General features: G+C 35.3%; 2 protein-coding genes across 2 annotated transcripts; one reads left to right on the plus strand and one right to left on the minus strand.

Annotated features, from left to right (window-relative positions):
- The first annotated feature begins 4,067 nt into the window (after positions 1–4,067).
- LOC110377083 (uncharacterized) lies at positions 4,068–17,263 on the plus strand. The gene is made up of 18 exons (XM_049849043.2): positions 4,068–4,177; positions 7,333–7,500; positions 7,584–7,720; positions 8,009–8,178; positions 8,623–8,762; positions 10,043–10,226; positions 10,818–10,970; positions 11,423–11,574; positions 11,857–11,927; positions 12,219–12,306; positions 13,079–13,159; positions 13,566–13,618; positions 13,918–13,971; positions 14,431–14,506; positions 14,899–15,028; positions 16,249–16,449; positions 16,895–17,012; positions 17,139–17,263. Exons 1-18 carry the CDS (start codon positions 4,136–4,138, stop codon positions 17,248–17,250), a joined length of 2,130 nt encoding a protein of 709 aa, XP_049705000.2. The 5' UTR covers positions 4,068–4,135; the 3' UTR covers positions 17,251–17,263.
- Positions 17,264–17,284: 21 nt separating this feature from the next.
- LOC110377084 (sperm flagellar protein 1) lies at positions 17,285–20,613 on the minus strand. The gene is made up of 5 exons (XM_064040262.1): positions 20,359–20,613; positions 19,772–19,981; positions 19,205–19,309; positions 18,509–18,654; positions 17,285–18,155 (listed from the first exon to the last, which is right to left on the minus strand). Exons 1-5 carry the CDS (start codon positions 20,474–20,476, stop codon positions 17,592–17,594), a joined length of 1,143 nt encoding a protein of 380 aa, XP_063896332.1. The 5' UTR covers positions 20,477–20,613; the 3' UTR covers positions 17,285–17,591.
- Between the last annotated feature and the right edge of the window lie 1,042 nt (positions 20,614–21,655).

Consider the following 21,655-nt stretch of genomic DNA (forward strand, 5'->3'; position numbering starts at 1 on the left):
GAAAATATTGGCTTAATTTATAACTATACTAAGTATACTGAGTGATGCTATAAAGACGTTTGGAGATGAAGGAAGCTGTGAGATTGTAGGGGGTAACCTAACGCTCTTAGCGATAAGACCGCGCATTATATCTTAAAAAACAGTGTACTTAATAAAGCATATAATATGTCTATCGTCTATTTACAAAACGACTTTTAACAAAAATAATATTTTGTCAGTAAATAGAATTTTGTGAGTGACATGACCTAAATTTTTACCTAGTATGAAGTACTGCAAGGCGTCAGTAGCCTTACGAAGCGAGTAAAACCGCGGTAAACAGGATTGTTCAAAAAGTCTTATACTCCTATTCGCAAACTACAGCATTGAACATAATCAAGAACATTATAGACACAATATCGTTCCAATGATGCACAACTATCATATTCGCCTTGAAAGTAACTTTAGATCATGATCGGACGTATTTTAACAATATACTTTACATTAAAAAAAAACAACCAATGCAAGCAGTGTGACAGCGAGCGAGGTTATTGTGCAAACCACAGATATAGAATGAAAAATAGATATGACAAGCTGTCTACCACTTCCTGGCTGGCTTGCGAAATAGGCCAGTCAGGAATTAATCCATTTTCCGTGTCGCTGAATGTCATGGGAATATTTTATATAAAAGATCACTTATATAGAACACTACCATTATATATTTCCTTTCTATGTATTTTGTTTTTCTAGTGGACTCTCAAAAGGGGAGGATGCGTGGACATTTTGAGATTGTCCGTTATAGGGTTACTAAGACTTCGTTGTCCGTCTTTATCACGTAACACATGATGGCTATACCGCTTAAATATTCAATGCTTATATATTTTTGTTCCCGTTATAACAACAATTGCCGAACTCTGGGATGTAATTAATATTTTAGGGGGTACGGAAGCTCGTTCTAGGCCAGTTTATTTTCATTTTTAAGATTTATAAAGGACTGTCCGTTCGCGACAGGTCATTGGTCACATGTTAAGGAAAGTTAGTTTGTCCGCAAAAATAGTTTGGACATGAGGCAAGAAACAACATGTTGACACAAATGTAGGTTATCATATTACTTTTTATAACAACACGTCTTGTGTCGATAACATCTAAGCTACCTTATGACGTGTCTATAATATTTCTCTGAATGAACAGATTAAAAGTAGATAAAAGAGTTCATTGTTTTGTTTGCCACTAAAATGCATATTATTATCGCAATTTAGATAATAATTAATCATCGAAAAGATGGCTGTAGTACGAATTTTATTGACCGATATTATGTGTGACGTGTTAATTATATGACATACCTATTTTACGATATGATGAGGCCATTTCGGCGTGACAAACTATTTATCGAACAACAAACTCTTTCTTATTGTATAACATATTTTAACACTGGTAAAGTGACTCAATATGGATATTATTTAACAATATATTATGTACAAATATGGATATTATTTTACATACATGGTCATATTTTTGTTCTGTATCTTCGTAAGTTTGAAAAATCACTCATGTGAGACCGATTTTATTTCTACTATTTTCGACCCACTAAGTGGTTGATATCCGTCGTATAGATACACTCCTCAGAAATCCCACAATTTTGGCAAACCAAAAAAAAAATTAATTACATTCAGAAATTGAACCATACCTACCACAGATCAGATGCAATTTGTCTACTACCAACATCGCTGAATATCAAAGATGCAATCTTTAAGGCCCCATTTATAGGTCCTGCCGATCAGATGACCCGGATATCAAATATCAAAAGGCATCCATACTGTAAATGAAGAGATATGCACGTACAGAAGGAGACATTACCGATTGAACCACTTTCATATCTTAGCGATTTTATCGTTTAACAGTCGCAAGATTACACGATTTTATTAAACAAGAATTCCAACATGTGTACCGGATACTCGTACTCAGAGCTTTGATGCAAATAAGTTGCGAATGTCATCCATAAGTTAATTAAATAGGAACTAGCAGTTCCCCACGGTTTCACTTGCGTCCTGGAAGATCCATTTCCCGCTAACCGGTAAAAAATAGCCTTTCTCAGGATCTCAGGATTTATGTGCTATAGACTTTATGTGTACCAACAATTTTAATAGGTTCAGTACCTACCTACTTTTGGCGCGAACGCGCGCAAACAGACAAAGTTATGTATATTTTTGACAATTAAGACAATTAAGTCTTTGGCTATACATTACTAACACCTAAAAGCGCCCCGCACGAGTTCACGGAAAAATCTTGCTCCCTGTTCGAATCTACGTAACGTCTTCGAAAACCGATGCGCGTGACAAATTACGTAACGAAATGACGAATTGACGATACACAATTAATGTACTGCAAATATCAGAAGTAAGTAGTTACAAGGTAGGGAGGTATTACATGTTCTTATGTATTTGTACCCAGCATGAGTTTTTCAATCAACACCCAGTTCAAGTTAAAAAATTGCCCCTATGACGAGAGCAACATTCTGAATTTCGAGAAAATACCAGCAGTCGAAAGGGCAAAGCTATTTGACAAGTAAGGTATACATTTTAAAATACTTTAAACTAGCTTAGGCCAGTGGTAACAAACGTGTCCCGTGGGAACCATGTACTCCGCGCAACCTTCTCAAAAGTAGCCTATAATACAACCTTCCTTTACAAATGGGTTATCTAACACTGAAAAAAAATTTCAAATCAGTCCTGTAGTTGCAAATTCTTCAGCTTAATAAAATTAGTAAAGATGACACCACCCAACAATTCTGCGACAGTCAACAAATCATGACGACACCAATGTCCTTATAAATGAGCGCCATATTGACTCAATAATTTATTATGCAGACGCCAACGTCACGGGTTGATAAACTTTTCAAGATCAATGTCAGACGGAGACTGATATGCAACTGTCCAATAATGAACGGGTGACCCAGAAATTGAGTAATTATTTGTAGTTGTTACATACAGAAATTGAAATGTTGAAAAGTCGAATTATACATATTATTTGTAACATATATTTCTTACGTATAACGCTTTTATCTGTAAAGACTAAGGCAGAAGTCGCAGAATAGGTTTCTGTCACTTCTTCAATAATATACCCTACCTAAAATCTTCTATGTCTGACAAATACCATGCTGTAAACCGCATTGGTTCAGCCAAACGTGAGATACCTAATCAGAATCAGTACATACAGATCAAACTGAGAACCATCTTTTTTGGAAATCAATTTGCTGTATGACAGAAACTAATGAACTGACCAAAAAAAAGCTAAGTATCCAGACTCGAAGAATGAGAAAAGACTTAGGCTACTTTTTATCCAGATGCACATTTATTTTTATCTACAAAAGTTACATTTACATAACTCATAGACAGAAACAATTGGAAATAATGCTTATTGACACAGCTGCAGACATTAACTTCTATTTGCTCGGCTTGAGTACAATTACTGTCTTGTATGCAGAAAGTGTTATGTAATTTTATAGTAGGTAGCTTTTAAATGGGTCAGCAGTTTAGCATATCAAATTGCACAGATGTAGCTTTTTAATGCTACTGGTTTATTTGTAATTGTGCCATGCAAATTAAGTTGAAGAATTAAATTAAATCATTCTTGGATATAATGCTTTTGATAAGGAGTAGTTATCTTGATCTCAGTATCCAAGGGGCCAATTTGTAGAAGAATTTCAGTGTTAGATAGCCAATTGATTGAGGAAGGCTACAAGCTACTTTTTATCTATGTGCACCAACCTCAACACCGTACTCCTGTGGAACGCCAGTGTAAAGTTACAGAGCATCTCCCGTCTAACATTAGCAATAATTAATTCGAGATTTATAATTTTATCAAATTAAACTTATGATTCATACAGATCTAAATCAATAAAAACCCTAAATAATAAAAGTTAAGATGTCGTAACATCGAGCAAAAAAGTGCAACAATAATAAAATGAATCATCGTATTAAAAAAAACATCATGCAACAAAACTCAACTGCTTTGAAATGTATAACTGGCCAGTAAGACATTGACATTTGACATACAACAGCTGACTCACCTGTCAAGCTGTCAATTAACATAAACAACTTAAAGCAAACCCAAAAAAAACTGAAAACTACTGTAAAATATACAAAAAAAATATATCTCAATGTACTTTTATTCTAGAAGTTATGCTGTAAATATATTCAAGGTATGGTATGATTTTCGTTACATTGATATAAGTATATTGTGTTAATTTGGAAGATGATAAGTAAGTTTTTAGGAGAGTCTTTACCAGGAATCTCATTACTATGTACAGAGCAATTAAAAATAATATTCAGATTCAACAGTGTGTTAAACATCATGTAAAGGCATCACAAAAGTGAGATGTTATTTCTGCAACCCTGGGCATTCCCTTTCCGCCACAACATAATTATTATTAGGTATAAATTCTGAGAAGAACACATGAAATAAATGTATTGAATATATTTATCAATTCGTCACCACAGTATCCTTATAAAAATTCAACTAGAATTACTTCAAATTCTCACAGTTCTCAAGATGGGGAAGTATTGCAATATATTAAAGAAATTAAGATGGGAAATAATTGATAGGAACCAAAACATATAAAGCATTTACCATTCCTTGGCAACAATAACTCTAAAACAGAAACACAAATACTGTGACCTCATTTCAAAAGTGTTATCACTAAAGAACTAAAAGGCCCCATATAGCCATATTGAGAATTATTCTTGAAGAAGATAAAATAAGTTTTAGGTAAAGACGATGATGCCTATTGTCATATCTTACAACAAAAAAAATGTAGCTCAATAACAAACTTCAAATATCTATTGAGACCTTCAAGTTTTTGTTATCATTTGACTAAACTATCAATGGTTTCTTTTGAACATTTTTTTACAGTTCAAAAGGCTAACTGAAATAGTTGTGACCTACTTAGCAGTTATATTTCAAAATTGAGATCTTTGAAATTATGTTTTTTTTTTTAGAGTAGCCTAAGAATAAGAGATTATCAGACAAATGCAAAACAAAAGTAATTTAAAAGAAACTTCTTTGACATACTTAAGGAAATAAAATCCAACAATTAATTAAAACAATCAAGGTAAAGGAACTGCTAAACTAAGCCAAAACTAACGGAAAACATTAAACATGTAAATATAGCTTTATTTACATTCCATATTCTAACTTCTCAAGTTTCTGTCCTTCCGTTGAATCATTTGAATAAATTAACTGTTAGTACGTATAATCCTTTGTTTTTGTGCAAACTTAAGATCATATCGGAAACAGCTAGGCTTGCTATGAAATAACTTTTCTCATGCGAAAAGGTTGATGAACTTTTTATGGTGTAAAAATGTATTATTTGTGTTTATATGGCAAGAATAAAGTATCTGAATTTGAATGTGTTATTATATGTAAATTGCAGACTTAAAGCCTGAACACAATGATAATGATAGCTTTATAATAGTCAAAATAAAGTTTACTTAACAGATAACAAGAAATTTAGTTATCTTTATTTTCTTGATGCAGAAGGTACTAAACAGACCTAAAATAATATTGTAGGTATGAAACATAGCACCCATATTATTTAAGCTATGTGCAGAGGTGTAATGTGAAGCATAGTTATTTATTTCAATAAAAGGATTCCTAATTGCGATAAGAGCAATAACTTCTTATTATAATAAGATTTGAAGAAAGATTAAATGTCTTGTATTAATTCAGTTTACTGAAAAGTTTATTAGATTACTCTATAGGAAGTGTTGTTTAAGAATATCTAGCCTCGGACACACATAATCATCTTTTATTATTAATTAATGTTTAAAAAGCCAGTTTTTCTTTTTTAAGTTATGGGTATAGAAATTGGAAACTTATCTCATAAGAGTTGGTTTTTAATGTTACTTTTGTTCAGTTAAGGCATGTTATTAGAAACTTATTTATCAGTTATCAATTGAACATGTGTTACTTAACCTAACTAAACACCATAAACAAATGTGTTAACTTTTTAAGGGAGTTTAATAAAAATCATGTTGACTAGCTCTGAAAATACCATGCATATCTTTAAGACACATATTTACAGAAAACTTAGCCAATGTTTTGCTCATAAAAGTGGATATTTTAGTGAATTACATTTTTTTTTGTTTAAATGTAAAAACAACTTATTTTTTTCTTATCAACAAATTAGGAAAATAAAATAGACAGGAAACACACACAGTTTGCCAGACCCTAAGGTCAAATGTGACTATTTTAACAACATGGCCTTTCAATGTTATCTATTTTAAATGTAACACATTTTTACCTTACTTTTGCTCACAAAAACAAACATCTCATCATTATTTAGCCAATTCACACTAACATTTTACTTTATAGATAAACAGTAAAGTGAAATTTATCTCAAATTTTACGCCAAATACTGGCCATGCCAACCGTCGTCAGCGATAAGGACCAAAATAATCTCGCCTAGCTGTCAAACCATGTGTAAAACTGAAATAATTTCACGTGACCGCATCAATTTCTGCTCTAAATGTACTCAACAGCTTCACTTACTTCCAATACCCGTAATTATACGCGCACACCAACCACATAACGGTTAATCCATCGTTTCGCTGTACTTGCAAAAAAAACTGCACTAAATACAATCGCGTTTTTAGGTTAGGTTCACGGAACCAGATTTTTGCACTTCTCGCATGCATTTACACTTTTAATCGAACAATGTGACGTTCTTATGCCTTTTCATAGCATTTTTAATGAAACCTTTTGAGTTTGTAATCAAAATGAGAGAAATAAACAATGATTATGCGAGATGATTCGCCCGCGCGAACCTAACCTTGATCACAGATTCACGGCACTCTGATGGATTTCTAGTTCAAGGTCTCATGAAAGAACTGAAAAGTCACATGAAGGCGTTACACAAACAAAACTGAAATATCATTGCGACCCGCACAGAAATCTATTTTAAGACAAACAACAGATGAAAAAAGCACTAACCTTTACAACCTCAGGTGACGGCTTTATCCATGTAATTTTTGTTTAGATATTCTAACACTTTTAACACAATAAACACTGCACGTACAACACAAACGAATGTTTTTCACTCTTTTAAGATGCACTACGGTTATTTAAAAAAGGTTTTTCGTAAAAAATTAACACTTTTCACGAAACATCACATGTTACGAACTTCACGACAGCAGAACTCTGTGTTGCCATAAATTATTTTCATTGCTTGTCAAATGCCAAAAATGCTGAATAGACAAGTCTTTAAAAAATGCGATTAAAAATCGAATCGTACATTTATAATCGAATAGTAATAAAAAATACTGAAATGGTATTCATATGTTTTTATTTTTATTCCAGATGTCTCATAAATCTCAAAGCAATGCCACAAGCTTGGATACAAATACAGAAGCGTTAGAAATTATCAGAGAAGAGCAAGGTTCTCCAACAACATCTTCTGTACGCATTACGGCTTCAAAAGCAACCGCAGAAGATTTATTGAAATGCATTTGCCGAAAATATGACGAGGTAGGGACTAGAAAGGCAGAATGTTTAATTTCTTATGTCATTTATTTAAGTACTGTATTTATTTGTAATTTAACTTTATATAGGGTGTTAAAGAGCAAATAGATTTAGACAAACTAGACGAAATACTCAAGGAAAAGGAAGCTGAGCTGCGTGCAGATTATGATAAGATATTGGCAAGAGAGAAGGAGCTCATAAAGGAAAGATTCGACTTCATTTTAATGTAAGCATTTCTTACCTAAGTTTTAAGTTACGAAGTTATAATAATAAATGAATAAATCTTTATTTTTCAAGTAACAAGACTCAAAAAGTGTTAGTAACAATGTTCCTTATCCTATGTTAGTATTCCTATTCTACGTACTAACCTAAATACATATGTGAATCACCACCGCACATCTATCACCGAAGTGGACAGCTTTAATAGCTTAATTAGCGGCTATTATTTTAAGCACATCTGTCTTTTACTTGTCGTGACTCTCTTTATGTATTTTATCATGAAATCAATCTACAGAAACGAACAAACACGTGCATCTTATATGCTTCGAGAAGCACACAGGGAAAGACAAGAAAAAATCAATGCATTACAAAGTCAATTACAATGTAAAAACTTAGCAGCTTTAATGTATGTTATGTGTACGGAAAGAAGAAGAAGTCGATTAGAAAAATTAAGAATCATTAGAGGTACAATGAAATTATTTTACATAAAAAATGGATACTAGATATAAGTATGTTAGCATATCACAAAACATAAATATTATTGATTTATTTAGTAAGATAACACAGGTTAAAATTTTTTCCTGAAAGATCGATTTTATAATCGATTAAAAAACCTTTTCTCTGGCAACACTATACCAGTGCCACAACACAAAACCACGCAGGTTTATTTGCGGTGCGTGTAACGAAACAAAAATCTCGCGCACTATTTTCGCCACCGGGAATGAAATGGCAAATTATGATTAACTGCGTGCGTGTTGGTTTCTAATTTATAGATAAACCAACAAAAATTGCACGCAATAAGATTATTCATCAATTTTATTACTAAATACTTTCATAATATCTTTATCTCACCGGCTACTCGTCATGGATGACCAAGAGATGGACTAATTCATATTTGTTTATAAACAGATTACAATGCTTATATAGAAGTTTTACAAAATATACTGACTGAAGGCCAAGACTTGATCCTTCATTTATCGAGGGGCTACAAGACGGCGGCTAGGGTTGACCATGAATGGCGTGAAAAAATGAAAAAAATCGTTAGTGAGGTGGGTATTTCTAAAAATACTTGTAGGTACCTAGTAGGTAAATAGGGTATTACATGCATTTTTGAAATATATCTTAAATAAATTCTTTAGTCTTAATATATCTCTAAAAAATTAAAAATATTTTTTTTTCTCACGTTATGTACGAATATAAATTAATTGTTTTATCATAATTTCAAATTTCGCGCGTATTTCGCGAAAACGCGGCACACAACGGGCGCCATGATTGTTTTTTGGTCATGACGTCATTACGTTAGTAAACAAACTACAGCTGTCAGTAATACATATTTTGATATTATTGAAAATTTTAATAATGAGTAATTATGCTCCGTATCGTTGGTGTGTTGTTTCTGAATGTGAGAACACTAGTGTAAAAACACCAGACAAATTATGGATTCAAGTACCAGTGGATATAAATTTGTTTGACACTTTTGTTTACTACCGTAATGACGTCATTAGCATGGCGGCGACATTTCGTAGTGTTCAAAGACAGATAAAAAAACCTAAAAACTTTAAACTGCAATAAAAAATATATTTATGTACCTTACGAAGTGAAACTAACATTTCCCGATTGCTTTTCCTCTAAACAATCATTGTAATACACTTTTAATTTTTTTCTCATCTAGACTAAAATACCCTAGTATGTACCTGGATAGATATTGTATTGCTGCTAACGCTAACTTTGTAAGAAATGCATGTACCTACATATATAGATACCGACCTTCTTTCTTAAAATGGTGACCCATCTATATACGACCGCGGTAAGCACAGCTGCTCCCTACTAATCTACTGATAAAATAGTTGTTTACCCACTTCCTAAAATAAATTACAATGAATGCTGACCAATAAGTTCTTAGTAAGAAGGTTTAATTTTAATACGTGCTCGCGAGAATCTTGGATCGCGAGATAAGACTAGGTATGTATGAGATAAGCACCTATGTAGGTATTATATGACTTTATCTGGGCAATGTTATCGAGACGATTCAAGGTCGTTCAGGCAACTGAGAACTAGCATCTAGATTTATGCAAACGTCCATCTTATGTTAATCTTCACTTCAGTTACAGTCACCTGAAATTAAACGTATAATCTACCTGGCGCTTTATTCAGATAATTTTACTGAAGCGACATACGATTGATATTCAACTGAAATTCAATTACGATTGAAGCAACTGAGACCTTTTATGAAGTCGTTAAAAATGCCCTCCAAACCGTTTAAAACGGTCAATGTATTGAGCCTCTTTACTACCTTGTATGGTATACTCAAATACCTCTAATTTCTTAGTTCCTGTCTTTCATCTACCACTTTGCGGGAGGCACTCCAGAAACGAACCAGTATATGCTAGATCTGCCGAAGTTGCTTAAGATCGATACACCAGTAGTCGATGACCCGCACGAGGACCCTTGTGAAGAAGAAGAAGAAGGGGAGGGTCAGGAAGGTGCAGAAGAGAACCCTGTGTTTGAAGAACGTAAGTGTCTTTTAGTGTTGCTTCTTCTTCCCAGCAAAAATAAAAAAGAAGAGAAGGTTGTGCAATTTGGGAGCTGTCTTTTGTAAATTACGTTCAAAAAGTACGGTTTAGCAGCCAAAGAATAAATGATTTTTGAGTTGGAGTTTGGTGAGCACTGTTCTTGTATCTCTATTATGCAAGATATATATGAAATAAGATCCCAGGTTATCTTATTGTAGGCATCTTGAAAATAGGCACTCGAACCCTTATATCCAGATCTTTATTATTAAGTCATTATTTTAAATAGAGGCTCTGTTTTACAAGCTGCTTGGTTTCACTCTCCATCCTCCATCCTCCGAGCCTTTTTCCCAATCATGTTGGGGTCGGCTTCCAGTCTAACCGGATTCAGCTGAGCTTGGTTTCACTCTGAACATTGAAAAAATCTTTGTATCTAGACTAGAGTCTAGAGGACTATGTAGATCCCGAATCCAAAAATGCTCGTGGAATTAACGCTAAATATTTGTTCCTAGCATTTAATGCTATGGACTTTGGCAAAGTAACGCCTAATTCCATAATGTATCTCAGATAACTATTCAGGAACCTCTCCCACAGCCCATGAGACATCCTGGTGGGAGAGACTGACGGATGAGCCCCGTCCCTTCGTCATGTACGGAGACATGGCTGAGTTTAACCCGAAGCAGCGAAAGGAGGTCCTCACTCATTTGAAGGCTCCTAAGACTGCTCCGAAACGATGGCAGCAATATGGTTAGTAGTATTCTTATTCGCATGTTTGAGAAACCACTACATAATTCGGTAACACATTGTTTTTAGATAAGAATGCTCGCCCTCATGAGACTTTTTATAGGTCACATAGTCGGGCTGATATATTTTTGTAGCGTTCAACAAATTTAGCTGTTTGATGTCTCGTGCATACCCACAGTGTTTTGAGTATCACGGAGTCACTAACAGCCAAAGCGGACTTCGAACAAGTGAAATGTAACTTTAGATTTAGATTACCGATTTACGTCGTCCATCATCATTATCATTGCAACCATAGAACATCAACTGTTGAACATAAGGTCTCCCCCATTGATTTCATAAAGAAACGATTCAAACCCGCGACCTTCATACAAAAGTCCAGAGGAAGTTGAAAGCTATAAAATTGCCCCATATTTATCTCCTCAATGACTAACATAAAATATAATACTTTTCAACAGTTTTCAGAGACATGTTCTTCAACAATAAGTGTAGCAATCTGAGTAAAATCAAGGACTTGTACTTGGAAAAGCTGCCCGTGCCGGTCAAATGGGAATGTTCATATTCACCTGTTAACGATAGGGACAGCAATATGAAAGGCAATTCTAAACAGGTATGTTTTCCTAAAGTTGTAGTTTATGTAGATTTATTTACTTATACTTCTATACACAATATAGTAAAGAAGAAAAAAAATGTGTTTGTACCCTAAAATCCTAGAGCCCCGAAACTAATGAACCGATTACACTATCCCCGTGTGACTCAAGCTATATTTTATCCGAGTGCGGGTTGTAGTTTCCACAGAACACGGGTTAGAGCTAGTCAATCCTATTTATTAAGTGTAGAGATCTCAAACGACTGAGATGGATATGAACTGTGTATGTATTTTGTTCCGCAGTCGATCGGAAATATATTTCGAGGGAACAGTGTGGATATCCGAGGCAATATGGGCTCTATTCTCAAGATTATGTAAGTGGTATTTATGTATATCTTACCTAATTATATACATTAGCTAAGGGTGTAACGATAACCAAACCATAATAATATCAGCCGCTCAACCGCTCATTGGTCAATTCGACAAAATGGTTCGGTTATCGTAAAAGTTAAATGGTGCAACTCACCGTAAGGACGCAATCCAATCTTTAAGTATATTTACAAATTAAGCAGCAGTTAAATATTGCTCTAAATAATGAATAATTGAAAATATCTTACGAGTTAAAGCTGTTAAAGTAAAACGAGTGCCTATATATAATATTTCAGCGCATCAGTGCCCAATGGGCCTGTGTCTGCGAAGACAGAACTCCTCGGAGCCAGGGACTCTATGGAACTTACTTCTACCACCAAACTGGTAATGTTTAACCACATGTGTTATGTTTGCCTATATTTCACGTTAAAAAACCGCGAGTTTTCGTCAAAATGACGATTACTTGATTTTGATTTCAAGCTATTTAAATGCTTCAATGGACCCAGGATGATTATATGAACTTAATTGGGCCTTTTTCTACTATCGACAAGGAAGAAACCTTTTTTAAGAAACAGTCAGGTGAATTGACATCACTATTGACGCTTCAAATTACAAGTTTTTGTTATAGTGATTTTATATGTCACTGCCTGTTTAGGTATACATACAATACCTAAGATTAAGATATCAAGAATAAACGATACACGAAAATGTGTAGTAAATTAATACAATGCGTAAGTAGTTATCTAGGTTGTAAGTTTTTTTATTTCAAATACGCAAATACGCTTTATGCATCATCATCATCATCGTTTTTGTATCGTCCTACTGCTGAGCTGTGGCCTCCTCTCACATGGAGAAGGATTGAGCGTTAATCACCACGCTTGCTCAACGCAGGCCGGTGATTTCAGACTATAGTCCAGGTTTACTCAAGATGTTTTCCTTCACCTTCAATCAGTCAAAGGAGTCCAAGACATACTTTAACATAAAAAGTTAGAAAAGTTGCATTCGTACTTGCCTGACCCATTACAGCTGTAATTTTGAGAACATACCAATCCATAATTTTATACGTCCTTTATTCTTACCCAAGCAGCCTTCTTGCAAAGCTTATGTCGATCATAAGCAAAAACTTCTTCTATAATAGTGATGGCCTCAATTACAGAAAGAAAGGATTTCCATAAAACCCCCGGAACACGTGGAAGTGGACGAAAAAGATACGGTCATCAATATTGGGAAGAAACGAGTTAGTAAAAACTTTCAAAATACTCATGCATTTAGAAACTAGACTTACCCTAACTAAATAATGCCGTCTAGGCCGTTTCTCACAGCTACTGTATTCACTGAGGTCAGCCAGTAGTGCATCCGGCCGTGCTCTCGCTGTGGCGGCATATTGAGCTGACAAAGTGTAGTCCCACTATAAGACACGAAAGAAGAAGCCAGCTGCGCAGGACATATTATAGTGCACAAGCGTTTGCTTGGACACAGGTGCACTCACTATTCCTTCACTCTCATAGCCCGATGGGACGGCAATCCGAATCCGACACGACCGGAGAGAGATCGAAAGCTTAGAGATTATTATGCCCGTGAATACTTCTGTAGGTATTCGGTTCATTTTAAAAACATTTGATGATTTTTTTTTTTTCAAACAGTTATCTGTTTTCGACGTGCAAGATGAAGAAGAAACCGTAGAACCAGTTGCGGCGTAAGTATAAAAATGCAAATTTAAACGGGAGCCTTTATTACGTCGTCCGTGTACCTATCGTATCTCATGGACCGTGACAACTAAACAATTGAAATAATCACAAACGGTTAATACTTACCTACTAACGACAGAACTAAATAAAAACTTATTAGGAAAATCCCATAAAACAAACGCGATTTATTTTTCGCTTATTCCTCGATATACTTAGTAAATAACGAGAAAGCCTACACGATTCCGATTCGCAAATGACAGATTTTCGGATTTTGCTATAACTACTAACTATTATTTCATTTTAATAGAGAACCTGTGCACCAAGAAGATGAAATAGTTGATGAATCAATGTCACAACTTGGGTAAGGATTTTTATGTTACCATCGTACTTATAATTCCTTTTTACTTTTACTGACTGTAAATAGGACTGCATCGGTGTAAAAATGGTGTAAATAAATACAAATCAAATATATAAGCATCTCTCAACAAAATTTCCTGCACATGTATACCCCTTGCACTCAAACTTTCTCGGCTAAAACTATTCAAAAATAGTTTATCTGCAGCGACCATCGCGATTTTCCGAGCCGCCATTTTTTCATACAGTTTGGTTTGTCCTACTTTTCTAATCGTCGGCCCTGCGAACACCTGCATCTGCTGCTGAATTAAAGACTTCTATTAATCTGTTTTGGTCTGATAAGAAAGGAATGTTAGACTCTTGTTGATGAAATTGCACCCTCCTCTGCGTAGGTATCACTCGGATAATACGTCAGACCTACGACAATACGTAACTACTCAGGTACTAAAATATTTTTTCTTCGCAGGAGTATACATAATGACAGTCTGTCAGTAATACAAACACATGTACCTGAAGCTGACCACAAGATTAACTACGAAAGGGTAAATAGTCTACTATACTTTATAAAGGGACCATATATCTTTACCTACATAAGACAGGTGATAAGATCTTTCTCAATTTGGACTCCTAAACGACTGTACTGAGCAACTGCAATTTCGTGTGGCTCTGATAGTTTGCTACTATAGTTTCCGATGGGAAAGTAAAGATACATATAATTCAGTATAATTTATATACCACCATCATTATGTACACCAAAGTTGTCCCTTAATTTAAGATAGCAAAGCAATTAATTTTTTCTTCACAAAAACTACAAATCACCTGCAATATTGCGGTCTTGAAAAGTGTTGCGTTGGTAGGCCGATATAAAGAAGGAACATTAGGACCAAAGGACCATTTTCAAGAGCTCATATCAATGGTCTTATGGTGTTAATAGGTATGTCCCATGGAGAAGTGTCAGCGGCTCCAAGTGGACTCCTTCATGAGGTCTCTCCCGCCGTACATGAGAGCAAACCCCTTCACTCATTTCGAACAGACCTTTGATCAGTATGAGACTTGCACACCAGGTAAATTACTAACTGATATTTCTGTGTACCTACATTTGTCCCCCACAATGGCTTTTAATGGAATATCTAAGACTATCGCAACCTATGTCCAGTGTTGAACATAGCGGTTTCCAAATTGCACGTAAAGAACACTCAAAAAAACAATACCTAACAATTGTAGTTACTTTGTACATGTTTTCAATTAAGTAACTTGCCTATTGCAGTCCAGGGCTAGACATAGAATTATCCGATTTTATATTTATAGACTCAACCCGCATGCCATATAAGCAATAGGCCTAGATAATATTTAACAGAGCACTATATTCATAGCAAAGATTACCCTAATGTAGTTTTCGTGGCGATAGAAAAGAGAAAGTAAAACCTTTTTGTTTTGGTTTTGGTAGGCACAGTGACAAGAAACCTCTATTTGTGAAATGTAAACTAGCGCTATTTGTGACCCGCGGATGCCCCTCAAACTGAAGGGCAAAATTTACAAATCCGTCATTAGACCTGTCGTCCTGTATGGATCGGAGTGTTGGGCATTGAAAAAGAGGGACGAGAAGAGAGTGCATGTAACAGAAATGAGAATGCTGAGATGGATGTGTGGTGTTACAAGAATGGATAAAGTGAGGAATGATTACATTAGAGGAAGTCTGAAAGTAGCGCCAGTTACAGAAAAGATGAGAAGTAGAAGATTGTCGTGGTATGGACATGTAATGAGGAGGGATGATACGCATGCAACAAAGTGTGTGCTAAGTATGAATGTAGATGGATGGAGAGGAAGAGGAAGACCTAAGAAAAGATGGATGGATTGCCTGAAAGATGATATGAATAGGAAGGGAGTGAGTGTCAGTATGACGAGTGACAGGGGAAAATGGAAGAAAATGACATATTGCGCCGACCCCAAGTAATATTTGGGAACAGGGCAGGAGAAAGAAAGAAAGAAAGTGACAAGAAACCTCTACCAATCCGAGATTTCAATTTCTTTTTGTTTTTCTAAAAGGTTTTAACTTTTCCTTACGTACTCCAACATTCAGCTTTTTACACATTTTGGTTTGTAGATCTTTAAAACTTTAAACTCAATAGGCACGATACGTAACAAAAAGAAATGCTATGCTTTCTTGTAACCCTAATTCCTACTAACACTTTCTAATAACCCTTCACTACTAATATACTAAAGTATATGATAACTATATAACCCTTGTATTCCCAAAATCACTCTAATTAACAACCTCGACCAGAACAACTGGAGATGCTAAAACAGCGGATAGAGAACAAGAAGGTTAAAGAAGAAGAGGAACTATCCATAGAATCGTCGCCCCTGTCCGAGTGGGTAGGCAGAGGAGTCGCTTGCCAGACATCCAACCTCTCTCTGGACTTACCTCCTTGCGAGTGCTATGTCCCCAGCCCGACACCTGTGTCTAGCAACTATACTTTCAACCGTAAGTAGACACCTATTATTATATAGTCATCATGTGGGTGGGCTTCCAGTCTAACCAGATGTAGCTGAGTACCAGTGTTTTACAAGAAGCGACTGCCTATCTGACCTGCTCGAACCAGGGCAACCCCCCCTAGGCTACTGGCTTCTGACTTCCCGTAACGACAAATATGTTCAAATGACAGCCGGGACCAACAGTTTATCGTGGCCTCCGAAACAAGGAGATCCATTAATTGTAAAAGAGATATATGGAAGAATAGACAGAGAATAGACGTCTGCTCACTCCATTCAGCTCAATATTATCTAACGAGACAGATTCAATAAACATTATGGCTTATTGACCAACAGAACGAGCTCATCTTGCATTAACAGTTTAGGGTTCCCATTCCATTGATATTGTAAGTCAACATGACTTACAAACTCATCAATACTCCTTCTGTTTATGCCAGTACAAGACCTGATGCCAGTGAAGCACGCAATGGATGCAATCCACCGCGAGTGTCTCTACGACGATAATATCAACTTCAACAGGTTCAAGCTAATAGGACAGGACAGTAGGGCGCAAGTGTAAGTATAACTTGTCAATTTCTATCGTTTAGATTTATCAATCTCTGAAACTGCTTGACCAACTCACGGTTTTATTGCAGCCACAGTTTCATTATAAGCTAATATTTTACCTTTGTGATTGTACAGAAAAGAAGAAGAACCAAAGCAAGACTTCATGAAAACGCGATACGACGAAATAAAGAAGATATTGAAACAACACCCCAGCTTACTGGACATATTTCAAGCCAACACTAAATAATGGTCCATTTCAACCAACCAATGAAACAGACATATCGTGTAAACTTTTTATTTCTAAATCATTAGTAACAAACAAACTAAAACCTAATAAAAACATTGAAAATATAACAGATGTATTTTATACCTACGATTAAGAATTGTGACTAGTACAATTTAGACTGTCCAAAACTTTCAATATACCAAACACGATCACTATAGAAATTCATACATTTTTACAAAGTCATTTTAGATTGTTTTTAGCTTTCTTGGCACATACAATGTTTTGTTGGTTTTTGACAACTCTTATGACCAACATTGAAATAAATTACAGTCCCTACTACTTGAGACCTCTAGAATTAACTTCTAATTAACCATACTAGTATCTTGTCCAAATTCTATTGGTTTACTGATATCTATTGGTTTACTGACATCTATTGGCTTACTGATATCTATTATCTCATTATGTATAGTTTCTTCAATAGTTGTGACATTTTCCTGTGTGTCTTTGAAATCCTCAAAACATTCCACTTCAGCGTAAGCTTCATATTTTTCTTCTACCAACTCAATTTCTTTGAAGACATCTGACTTTATTCTATCGACTGTGAGTTTATCGAGGTCCATAACGGCTATTTCAGTTAGACTGGGTTTCGAAATAGTTTTCATTGAATCCTTGGCGACAGGAATTCTGGAATCGTCTATCTTCCCTTTGGAATCTACACTTCTTAGGGAGCTGGTTTTCATTGGCATTATAATGCACTCGTTCCTATGGCTGTGATTGGGACTTGGTGGGACGCTGTCAAAAGGAACTGAAAGATTATTTGTTAAAGCTTCTATCTCCTTCCGCCTAGACTGTTTCCTTTCTAACTGGTTTTGCAGCTCATCTATTCTCTCTTCTTTTAGTTTTAGTAAATTGTCTAGGTGCTCAACCTGTGTGATATTAAATAAGTTAAGACTTACATCCTCACTGAACAATTGGACTATTGTAAGGTACAAGGTACAAATAAGGTACAAGCATCCACTGAACTAGGTACTCTTTTAAATACCAACAACAGCCTATTCTATCGTATGTTACTGTTTAAATGTTACTAGGTTTCAAGGGGACAAGTTTTGCTTATATTCAGTAGTTCTTGAAGTTCTAATCAAATCAAATAAAGACCAGTCGTTTGTAGTCCCTACAAATCAGGCATAGGCCTGGCTACTACGATATTCAGACTTCAATTTATTTATTTATACTTTATGTTCTGACAGTCTACCTTTCTATCTCCATTAATTTCACCAACCTTTTGTTTGAGGACTTCAGCAGCTTCCTTGGTATCTTTGAGCTCCTCCTTGAGCAAGCAGTACGTCTCGTAGCTGATCATCTTCTGCTGAACTGTCTCCAGCACGCCGTTGACCCTCGTCTTCACTGGCACCACTAGGACGTGTTCTGGAAATATTCCATTAAAAATATTTCGTTTACAGTTTTGTCATTCATGTCTTTTTTGGTAATTAATGCACCTACCATTTTATATCTGCATCACTCTAAGGTTAACTGGAGTCCGCCTATGTAATATCATGTTGCATAAAGTTAAAAAAAGAGAATTATAATATACCAAACTTCCGTTATCATTTGTTCAAATTTGTGTATTCAAGTGACAATTGGATTAGTAATTCCTCTGCTCTATACTACTACGGAATTAAACAATAACAGATATCCTTTGTGAGCTGCTCCAAATTATCATAAGGAGCATGATTCTAAAACTTAAAACGGTAAGAAATGTCTAATAGGAAATGTTTCAATCGTGCCCTTGCTGACCACATACCTATTACTTTCACTTTCCAACAAAACACCAAAAATAAAACACCTCAACCATCAATGTGTACCCAAAACAACCACGATTGTACCTCTTTAACTATGTGGCACTACTGACCATAATTTTATGCTTAACCAAAGCAACTATTACCGTTAACGAGTGATAAGTAAAACGAAAGGTTACCATCATCACCACAGGCCTCGTAGTAACTGCCTCCACTCGACAGATTTTGTTCTGCCTCCTTTGCCGATTTATTCATTTCCTCATCACGACGGATTTTATCTCGAACTGGAATTATAAAATCTTTATTGAGTATCCAGGCAGCATGAAGCAGCAATTCCTAACAGAAAAACAGAGAAATCCAGGTTGTCAAAAATCTAATCATCCAGCAAATAAAAATAGGTTGAAGACGACTTCATAACTTTGGTAACTTAATTATTTGTCGTTGTTACAACAAAAGAATGACAAAGGACATTATAAAAGCTCCAAAGATTATTTTAAGCATGCTATTTGAAACCGAATTGACGGAATCCTCAGTTGATAAAAAAAATCTGTTTATATGATGTTAATTGGATGACTAAAAGAGAACAACAATATAGCAGCAACCCCAAATATAATTACAAAAATTAAAATTCCTTTTAAATAAAACTACTTTTACGGATATTATCGCGGCCATATTAACATTATTATATCCCGACGTTTCGGAGCCTTTACAGCGTCCATGGTTACGGGCAGACTAAAATTTCTTACCCATTACAAGTACTCTCTCTATAATCCCAGGAGCACAGTTAGCCAGCTGTTCCATGGTGTTACAACAGAGGTTGAGCTTGAGCTTCTTCAGGACCTTCCTGTTCAGGGTCATCCAGTTGTTCAGCTTCAGCGAGTGGCTGTTCCGAGGCGGGTAGTTGTGCATCTCCACTAACTTTGGATAATGGACGCTGAGGATTTCTGCTAGGAGAACTAGGGAACAAAGAAGTGGTAAAATTAACAAAAAGTATATGTTCCCTTCTTAATCATATCAAAAGAGCTACAGGTAAGAGTTACAGAGTTTTCTCAAAGCCACCTTTAAAAATTGTGTCCTTAAAGTATTATGAGAAACTCGCTGGATGCGTAATAAATTATTTAAATACTATTTAGGTCCAAAAATAACTATATCTATGGTTTTATTTGCACTTATTACACAAATGCTTAACTTTTTTGACCATCATTATTCTGACAGCTTATCCTACATTAATATGTTCGAGAGTTCTAACTTCTATGTAAGTAGGTAGGTAAATTGATAGACCCAAAAAACGAATATAGCATCAATTGACACTTAAATTTATTTGAAGGCTTACCAGCATCAGAAAAGTCCCGATTTATCTTCTTTGTGGGCCTCGACAATTTGAAAGTATCGACCCAAGCCAGCACAGATTCGATTTCCGACAATGGTATAGGGGAGTCAAAATTAGTCATTTTGTACCATTTATTTATATAAATAATCAATTGTTTTATTTATACTTTATTTTATTCAGTATTGATTGATTTGACAGTATAAATTTCGTGTTTGTTGTCAGACATTTTCTTGTTTTTTTTCTGTGGTTTGTTCTTTGGGCCAGTTCTTAGTTTGGAGTAAGGAGGTTTTAATTGACAGTAAAATCTCTTTTGAGATTCGCCAAGCTATCCATCACTTACCGTCAGTTGCAAAAGCTTCTTTAAATCTATTGCTGACTCTTTCTTTGTCAACAAATTTAATGAAGCTTTAACTTTAATGGAGCTTTGTGCAACGGAGGGTTAGTACTTTAAGGTGCCTGATTTTTAGCAACTCTGGTAAGTACCTACACGAAATGAACGTGAATATGTTTTAGTCAGCAGGAGTTTAACTCTCCCATTAGCATCTTCTATAACGAAGGGGTCATTTCATGATTTCCCACCAAGTAAATAAAGCTTAAAAGTAGTATCTAATTCTTCATACACAGCTTTAGTTGCCGCGCTAGATAGATACTTACTTATATACCTATGTACTTTGTACGCATAGAAACAGACATGCTAAGATCTAAATCAGCTCCATTAAATAAAACTGCCTTACATTTTAACGTGCACAGCAAAATCAATCATAAGAATTTTCTCCAGTTACATTAGAAAGCGCCATTTTGTTCTACACAAGTCCATCACATAAAGTGCATTGCATTTACTATACTATGCGCTATACAGAACCAACATAACTTGACCTGTAAAATCTTAGAGTTGTAAGAAATTTGTGAGGAGAGATGCAGTTATAAGGGTCAGATTAGAATGGTTGTAACGGTATTGTCAACATTTCTATAGAAAACCGGCTTTCTATCGTGACATGTGCCATTCGGGACTAGTGTTTGAGATTTTCATGGCTTTAGTAATTGTATAGAGTGCGGAGAAAGGTCACACTAACGCGTATTTACTTTGTTAGGTCGCATGAGTAGTCTGTGAAGACACGACACACATGTATCGATAAAAAGCTCCTTGGTTTTTACTTGACTGCCGAGAAGAGTTTATGATTTTAATATTAGTTAAATTCCAAGCTTAGAGAAACAGTTGATGTTCAAGGTTGTTAACGTCTCCTTATTTATCTAAGCAACATTATCCTAAAGTTATTCTCGTCAATGAAAATTATCAGTT

This window comes from Helicoverpa armigera, chromosome 21 (assembly GCF_030705265.1).
Source record: "Helicoverpa armigera isolate CAAS_96S chromosome 21, ASM3070526v1, whole genome shotgun sequence".
Taxonomy (NCBI): domain Eukaryota; kingdom Metazoa; phylum Arthropoda; class Insecta; order Lepidoptera; family Noctuidae; genus Helicoverpa; species Helicoverpa armigera.